Below are 8283 nucleotides of genomic sequence, written 5' to 3' on the forward strand. Positions count from 1 at the left end.
TGCCCTCCTCCCAAACCTAGCAGTTAGGAAGTGCTACAGCTGCACCAGATCACACTGGGATCTGCTTCTTGCACAGGATGCAGCAGATTCTGGTCCATAGCTCAGAGAGGATTGCTTAGCTACTGCTGTTTATAAACACGAACCAAAAACAACCACAAAAACAAAGGCTCAGAGCTGGAAACAGTTCTCAGCAGTGCAGCAAAATCCCTTTCTTTTATTCCATAGAGAGGTGCTGCAGTGACCTCAGGGGTTTTTAAGTCAAAAGCTGCTTGCTGGAATCATAGAATCAGTCAGGGTCAGAAGGGACCACAAGGACCTCGATCCAGAGACACTTCACACTAGCCTGAGCCAAAACTAGAACGGTAGGAAAACAGACAAATCACAAAACATAGGACTGCCTTAACTGTCCTACATTGTAACTAGCAGCACCAAGTCCCAATCAATTCAGAGCCTTGGCACTGTTTCTCCTTGAAGATTTTAACCCTGGACCCAAAGGAGTCCTGCTCTCAGCCATGGGATTACAATAAAAGTGACTCAAATGACTAAAAAGGGTAACACAAATGCCTTTTACTGACCAATCTCTCTACATGTTCCTATGATGCTCCACTAACTCCCTCCTTCAGAGTGGCTAACAGTCTCCAACAGACACTGCACCAGCAGCTACCTTGAAGATCTGTAACCAGCTGAGTGAAGGGCTGTAAAACAAATTCACCTCCTTCAGAAAGCTTCTCATCAGTTACACAGAGCAGTCAGAGCCTGCTTCCATTCACATCTTTCTTTATCAAGTTCTACTGTGGAGTCAGAACACTTAAAGTCCACTTAGTCACAGGTTAAGTCGACTCTGCTGTTGGTATCCAACCCCATGCTGCTGGCTGAAGCAAAGTATTCCAGGGCGTGAAGGTGAGACTGCAACACGAGAGACCTCCTGTGCCAAGTGCTGCTTTGGGTTTCTGGGGTTGGGATCAGGAGGGGATGGGTGGCAGGTGGCTGACTCCTGCTTTCTGCAAACAGAAACAGGCTAAGGTAATTGTGCACTGCAGGATCTCATTTTGTATTTACCTCTTGATCTCAACCCAGAGGGTTTTTCCTTGGCTGTGTTACTTTTGCCTCACTTCTGTGTTGGAGGGAAACAGGAGGCTAACCCATTACAGCACTGTAAGTTGTTCAGGCACTGGGAAAACAATTCAACAGGCCCCTGTGTTCCAGGAGGTTTATCAAGTAGCCTGCCAACATTTTCAGGTGCTAAAGAACTAATGAACATTCCATTTAGGAAACAGCTCCCTCATCTCATAGCAAGCAAACATTCCCCACTGTCACTAATCCTATAAAAGACTGATAAAAGACTTCATTGAATGGTTTAGGTTGGAAGGGACCTCAAGGATCATCCAGTCCCAACCCTCTGCTCTAGGCAGGGATACCTCCCACTGCAACAGGCTGCTCAAGGCCTCATCCAACCTCAATTCATATTCATTTACACCAAAGCTGAGAAAATAGAAAGGTCTGGGGCAGTTGTTTGGCTTTGGCATCAAACCAATGCACAACAGGTAGAATGGGACTTCTTGGGGAAACTAAACTGTCTTTAGCTATGAGGCTGAGAAAGACTTTTCCTATCTCTTCAGCCTTCATTTCACCTGACTCTGTGTTCAGCTGGGCTGTGTTAGGAGCAGTTCACCACATGCAGCAAGGCCAAGGGGCACTACCTTGATCTCGCTGGTAATGACCAATTCAAAACTCTCCAAACAGTGTTACAGAGTTGTTACCTGCAAAGCTCTTTCAGTCGCACTTGCTCTTTGTTTATCTATTAAAGACAACCAAGAGAACATCCATGGGTTGGGGATTTTCCCCCCCTGTCAATTTCTGAGGGGCCTGGAGTTACAGGCAAGCCCAAACCACCCTAATGCAAACCAAAAGGTCCTCTCTCGTGATGACAATGACCAACAAATGACTCCCTTCAATAAATAAGTGATTTGGGAAATTCCAGAGAGTACTTTTGCTAAACAAGTTAGTCTCTTTTCTTTTCCATCAGGTCTTTCTGTTGAAGCTCAGCACCTGAAAGCTCTGTACCTCTTCCCTGCCCTCCTGCCGCTGCCCTCCACCTTTCCCCGGGCAGCCCTTGCCATCCTCCCCCACTCTCTGCCTTCCCCCGGGCAGTCTCTGCTGCTTTCCTCCTCCTCCTCTCCACTCTACGTTACCAGCTTCTGCTCCATTACCAGTTCCATTACCAGCTGCTGCTGCTGCTCCGTTACCAGCTCCAGTTGGTGCTCCTGCTCCATCTTTGCCTGCATCGCAGAACCCAGAGCAAAACCCTCGAGGATCCAACCTCCTAGAGAAACCTCAGCCTCAGTAACAACACAGACTTAGCACCTGTGAGCTAAGGGGGATGTTGCAGTGGGTCAGTAGTCCAGCCCTAAGGTGGCCCTAGCTAGCCGGGGGGCCAGCCAGGCCCCCCGACCTTTGAAACCCTCCACCACACACCCGGTGCTCACCCGTGCGCACTCACCTGGGATGCCAGGTGGAGGATCCCTTGGCCTGCAATGGGCCCAGCTTGGGGCTGGGCTCCTCCTGCTCTGCTTATAAAGGGCACTGAGCAGGGAGGGCAAAGTGGCCACAGCTGGGGTGGGAGGAGACTTCAATTGACCTCCCCTTTTTAAGTTGCCCCAGGAGAGGCAGAAGCCTTTGGCTGCTCCCCTTTGCGGGGGTAGGTTGGCTGTGTCCTTTGTGGGGTGGTGTTTTGGCTGTGTGCTTTGTGGGGTGCTTTTGCTTTTCTCTAAGCCACTCCTCCCCTCTGCTCTGCTTGGGATTTCTGTTCCTCCTTGGTATGCTGTGCTGAAAGCTGTGCTTGAAGTTGTGCTGTTTCCTTCATGAGAGAGGTTTGCTTTTGTGCTTCCTGCCTTGCTCCTCTCTTGTTTTCACCTGTTGGGGGCCAGAATCTCCCTTCCTCTTGTTGCAGCCTGGCAGCAAGAGTCAGAGTCCCTACAGCATCTCGTTGCCTCCTTTGCCCTTTGCTTGCTGAGACAGCACAGCTCTGGCCTCTGGTGTGGCTCTCGTTATTGTGGGGGGGAGAGCGAAGAGGGGGGTGGGGGGGAGAGCGAAGAGGGAGGTGGGGGGGAGAGAAGAGGGGGGGCGGGGTGGGAGAGAGGAGGGGGGGGGCGAGAGCGAAGAGGGGGGGAGAGAAGAGGTGGGGGGGGGGAGTGAAGAGGAGGGGGGGGAGCTGTTTAGTCGGGGGAAGAGAAGGGATCTCATGAACGTCTATACATTACCAAGGGGCAGGGGTCAGCACCAAGGGCCCAGCTGCTGCTTGGTGGTGCTCAGCACTAGGACAAGTAACAACAGACAGAAGCTGCTCCGCCTCAACAGGAGCAGAGATTTCTTGTCTGGGAGGCTGACAGAGGACTGGGACAGACTGAAACCAAAACATTGCTCAGAACACAAAAGAACCTCTGAAGCCATGGCAAAAAGCTCAAGGAAAAGAGGTTGGATTTTCATTATTCTGTCCCTTAAAATATGTCAGACTAACAGCAGAGTGAAAAATGTGACATTCATGCAGGTGGAACAGTTAGAACTGTGGCAGACATGATTGGCTGTTTTATTCAAGAAGTTCATTTGGTTTAAGCCTAGTTCTAAATAGTGACAATAGATACACTAGGCACAGCATGGCAACAAGCTCACATCAAAGCATTTCCAAAGCCTCTGCAACTAAATCCTTCTTGACTGACAAGAGCATCACCTCACTGAATAAGCAATGAACTCTACCATTACAGCAGCCTTGGCCTCATAGATGACTCTCTTGCTTCGTTGCAGAAGTCCATCACCAGCCTGTGCCTGCAATGTCAAATGGAACCATGTCAAAACTGCTGACACTTTGCAGTTATGATCCCAACAGTTCATTCCTCAGACCTCCCAACCCTTAAGTCCTTTAAGAAGGAAGTGAAAAGCAATTGCTCTTGCATTTCATGCTGCCCAGACGCTCCCAGCTCCTCCAGTAAGGCTAAGCATTCCAACAGGCTCAGGCCAAACTCTCCCACAGTTGTTTGAGACCATCACAGCAAACTAACAGCAAGTTGCTGCTCTACTCTCAGACCACAGAGGCTGCCTAGGGAGTCGCCATCCCTGCAGCTGCTCAAGAAAAGCCTGGATGAGGCACTTAGTGCCATGGCCTAGCTGACTGGAGAGGGCTGGGGGCTAGGTTGGGCTGGATGAGCTTGGAGGTCTCTTCCAACCTGGCTGATTCCACGATTCTAAGTGTACAAATACCCCAGCTGTGTGCTTTGAACCTTGTAAATAAGCTTTCTGCAGAGGCTGAATGATAAGAAACAGGTTGGTTGTAGTTGTTAACAACCTTTGCCTGGATACCAACATTAATATTGATTATTAATTGTGCATCACTCATAACGCACCCATTCCATGGCTCCTGGAGTTCCCACAGTGAGAACAGCAAAGGATGGCACACCCCAAGCACTCCTCACCACGTATTCACTGCCAGCACCCAACACGGGAAGACAGCCAGGACAGGAAGATAAATCACACGGCGTAACAATCGGAGCCACCGCAGCTAAGGGGGGAAAAACCAAACACCAACCAATATATCTCAAGCCACAACAAAGACTTACTTCAGCAGCACCATCCAAGATATCCTTCATGAACTTAACCATGTCCTCTGTCTTCTCAAGGTGTCTGTCTGGCAGCAAACACTGCTGGTTGGAGGCATTCAAGGCGACGGTAGTACGGATGGTCAGCTCGCTGGCAATGGAAAGCAGATGGGTTACAGGTTTGAAGAGCCACAGTGTAAAACACTGCAAAGCAAAGAATTCCTACAGCATGTCAGAGGGCGCACAGTAAGCTTCTCCCTGTGTGTGTTCCCTTAAAGGCAAGAGGGGAAGGGGGAAGAGAATGGTACAAAAAAGCTTCTCAGCAGTACTTTGTCCCCTCACATCCGTGCAGGCAACGCGATCGAAGCTTATTGCATTTCACACCCCCACAGGTAGCTCATGACTTCCCCAGCAGCAAGAGATCACAGACAGGAACCTTGCACATGAAACGTACCACTAAGGTAACACAGGAAGTCTTTCAGCATGCAAAGGCAAAAGCACAACCCAAAACATTCCACATGGCCACAGTCCAGCTGAAGAACGAAAAACTGCTGGAACCGGTTCAGAGCAGGACCACGAGGATGAGCCAGGGGCTGGAGCACTTCTAAGAGGATAGGCTGAGGGAGCTGGGGCTGCTCAGCCTGAAGGGGACAAGACGCCAGGGAGACTTTAAAGCTACCTCCCAGTACCTAAAGGGAACCTGCAGCAGGAAGGCTGCAGAGAGACTTTTTCCATAAGGGTGTCTAAAGAGAGGGCAAGGGGAATGGTTTGAAGCTGAGGGAGAGCAGAACCATAGAAATTCGCTTTACAAAAAGCATTCATTCTGCTTATAGACCCAGTCAGGAATGACCTAGCCTGGAATCCCCTGCACCATTCTGCAGCATTCCAGCTGCGTCACACACTGGCAAAAGAAACTTTCTCCTAGCTGCTTTCCTTTGAAGCAGAAACACGTTTACATCCTATCCCTATTGAAGAACCATAGAAATTCGCTTTACAAAAAGCAATCCTTCTGCTTATAGACCCAGTCAGGAATGGCCTAGCCTGGAATCCCCTGCACCATTCTGCAGTTTTCCAGCTGCGTCACACACTGGCAAAAGAAACTTTCTCCTAGCTGCTTTCCTTTGAAGCAGAAACACGTTTACATCCTAGCCCCATTGAAGAAACATAGAAATTCGCTTTACAGAAAGCACTCCTTCTGCTTCTAGACCCAGTCAAGAATGACCTAGCCTGGAATCCCCTGCACCATTCTGCAGCTTTCCAGATCCCTCACACACTGGCAAAAGAAACTTTCTCCTAGCTGCTTTCCTTTGAAGCAGAAACACGTTTACATCCTAGCCCCATTGAAGAACCATAGAAATGCCGATTAGAAAAAGCACTCCTTCTGCATGTAGACCCATCCAGGAATGGCCTAGCCTGGAATCCCCTGCACCATTCTGCAGCTTTCCAGCTCCCTGTCGTGGAACGCAGTTTCGCGGCAGAATTTATGGGGGAAATATGCGAGGCGTTGACTATTTTATCAGTGATTTATTGCAAAGAATGCGAATTCCCTCTTCCCGAAACTACACCACCACTGTGAATTCTTTTTGATTGAGGTCAAAGTAACATTTCCGAAAATGGCAAATTAAAGAGTCTATGATGTTTAAATAGAGTTCTTTAGAGTCTCTGAGGTTTGAGTTAATAGTTCGTCAGCTACTCACAGTCTGTAGCTTGGTAGGGAGTCCCTTTTTCCCGATGAGGGTCCAGACATGCAGGCTTTAGCCTCTGCGACTCGGCGTCCGCCTGAGGCGAGGCTAGATCGGCGAGCAGTTTGTTGTTGTTAAGTCCGGGGAAGGACCGGAGCGAGGGTGAGATCCAGGGCAAAAGAGCAAAAGGCAAAAAGCAGGAAAAGCAAGAGGCAAAAGCAAGAGCACACCAATCCTGGCCTGCCCACCATTTTATAATGTTCCAAAACAGGACTAGCCCACAATGCGGACCACTTTTACGTTGTTCACATACATTGGTAAAAAACAGTAAGCAATTTATATAATTGGATAATATTACTCAAACAATATAAAGACCACTCCTCAGGCCAGCCCAACTGCAGGTGCTGGGCAGGCCTGAGCTAGTCGTTTCTACTTAACCAAAACAATACCCTGTTGTCTGGAAAGCAAGGCCAAGTGAAAAGGAAACATGGCCAGTGTTTACTTTTCACTTACCCTAGGGAGAAATCTTCCCATGGGACTGAAAGATTGTTTTGGTTTTTCGATGCTTCTGGCTTGAATGTGAGGCACTAGAAACTACACAATATAGCAAAAGCTTAGAGAGCCTTTGCTACTCTCCATGACACTCCCTCACACACTGGCAAAAGAAACTTTCTCCTAGCTGCTTTCCTTTGAAGCAGAAACACGTTTACATCCTAGCCCCATTGAAGAACCATAGAAATGCCGTTTAGAAAAAGCACTCCTTTGGCGGGTAGACCCATCCAGGAATGGCCTAGCCTGGAATCCCCTGCACCATTCTGCAGCTTTCCAGCTCCCTCACACACTGGCACAAGAAACTTTCTCCTAGCTGCTTTCCTTTGAAGCAGAAACACGTTTACATCCTAGCCCCATTGAAGAACCATAGAAATGCCGTTTAGAAAAAGCACTCCTTCTGCTTATAGACCCTGTCAGGAATGACCTAGCCTGGAATCCCCTGCACCATTCTGCAGCTTTCCAGCTCCCTCACACACTGGCAAAAGAAACTTTCTCCTAGCTGCTTTCCCTTGAAGCAGAAACACGTTTACATCCTATCCCCATTGAAGAAACATAGAAATGACGATTGGAAAAAGCACTCCTCTGCGTGTAGACCCAGCCAGGAATGGCCTAGCCTGGAATCCCCTGCACCATTCTGCAGCTTTCCAGCTCCCTCACACACTGGCAAAAGAAACTTTCTCCTAGCTGCTTTCTTTTGAAGCAGAAACACGTTTACATCCTATCCCCATTGAAGAACCATACAAATGCCGTTTAGAAAAAGCACTCCTTCTGCGTGTAGACCCATCCAGGAATGGCCCAGCCAGAATCCCCTGCACCATTCTGCAGCTTTCCAGCTCCCTCACACACTGGCAAAAGAAAGTTTCTCTTAGCTGCTTTCCTTTGAAGCCGAAACACGTTTACATCCTAGCCCCATTGAAGAAACATAGAAATTCGGTTTAGAAAAAGCATTCCTTCTGCTTATAGACCCAGCCAGGAATGGCCTAGCCCGGAATCCCCTGCACCATTCTGCAGCTTTCCAGCTCCCTCACACACTGGGAAAAGGAACTTTCTCCTAGCTGCTTTCCTTTGAAGCAGAAACACGTTTACATCCTAGCCCCATTGAAGAACCATAGAAATGCCGTTTAGAAAAAGCTCTCCTTCTGCGTGTAGACCCAGCCAGGAATGGCCTAGCCTGGAATCCCCTGTACCATTCTGCAGCTTTCCACCCACGTCACACACTGGCAGGAGAAACTTTCTCCTAGCTGCTTTCCTTTGAAGCAGAAACACGTTTACATCCTAGCCCTATTGAAGAACCATAGAAATTTGCTTTACAAATAGCAATCCTTCTGCTTATAGACCCAGTCAGGAATGACCTAGCCTGGGATCCCCTACACCATTCTGCAGCGTTCGAGCTGCGTCACACACTGGCAAAAGAAACTTTCTCCTAGCTGCTTTCCTTTGAAGCAGAAACACGTTTACAT

The 8283-nt window shown here is 48.7% G+C and overlaps 1 protein-coding gene across 4 annotated transcripts; it reads right to left on the reverse strand.

Moving 5' to 3' along the window:
- Nucleotides 1-552: 552 nt before the first annotated feature.
- Nucleotides 553-6351, reverse strand: LOC135174011 (protein disulfide-isomerase TMX3-like). 4 transcript variants are annotated; one of them, XM_064141249.1, is made up of 5 exons: nt 6287-6351; nt 4611-4740; nt 3754-3822; nt 1761-1798; nt 553-1001 (listed from the first exon to the last, which is right to left on the reverse strand). In XM_064141249.1, exons 1-5 carry the CDS (start codon nt 6334-6336, stop codon nt 824-826), a joined length of 465 nt encoding a protein of 154 aa, XP_063997319.1. In that variant the 5' UTR covers nt 6337-6351; the 3' UTR covers nt 553-823. The 4 variants fall into 4 exon arrangements, with proteins under 4 accessions (XP_063997319.1, XP_063997320.1, XP_063997322.1 ...); XM_064141250.1 differs by lacking the exon at nt 6287-6351 and adding an exon at nt 4974-5005; XM_064141252.1 differs by lacking the exon at nt 1761-1798.
- Between the last annotated feature and the right edge of the window lie 1932 nt (nt 6352-8283).

This window comes from Pogoniulus pusillus, unplaced genomic scaffold (assembly GCF_015220805.1).
Source record: "Pogoniulus pusillus isolate bPogPus1 unplaced genomic scaffold, bPogPus1.pri scaffold_214_arrow_ctg1, whole genome shotgun sequence".
Taxonomy (NCBI): domain Eukaryota; kingdom Metazoa; phylum Chordata; class Aves; order Piciformes; family Lybiidae; genus Pogoniulus; species Pogoniulus pusillus.

Excerpts from the sequence above, each read along its gene's own strand:
- LOC135174011 (XM_064141249.1), bottom strand. The coding sequence starts at position 6,336 with ATGTCTGGACCCTCATCGGGAAAAAGGGACTCCCTACCAAGCTACAGA. Across the intron at positions 1,799-3,753 it reads AGGCCAAGGCTGCTGTAATG|ATAAACAAAGAGCAAGTGCG; the intron begins GTAGAGTTCATT and ends TGTCTTTAATAG. Across the intron at positions 1,002-1,760 it reads CGACTGAAAGAGCTTTGCAG|AAAGCAGGAGTCAGCCACCT; the intron begins GTAACAACTCTG and ends TTCTGTTTGCAG.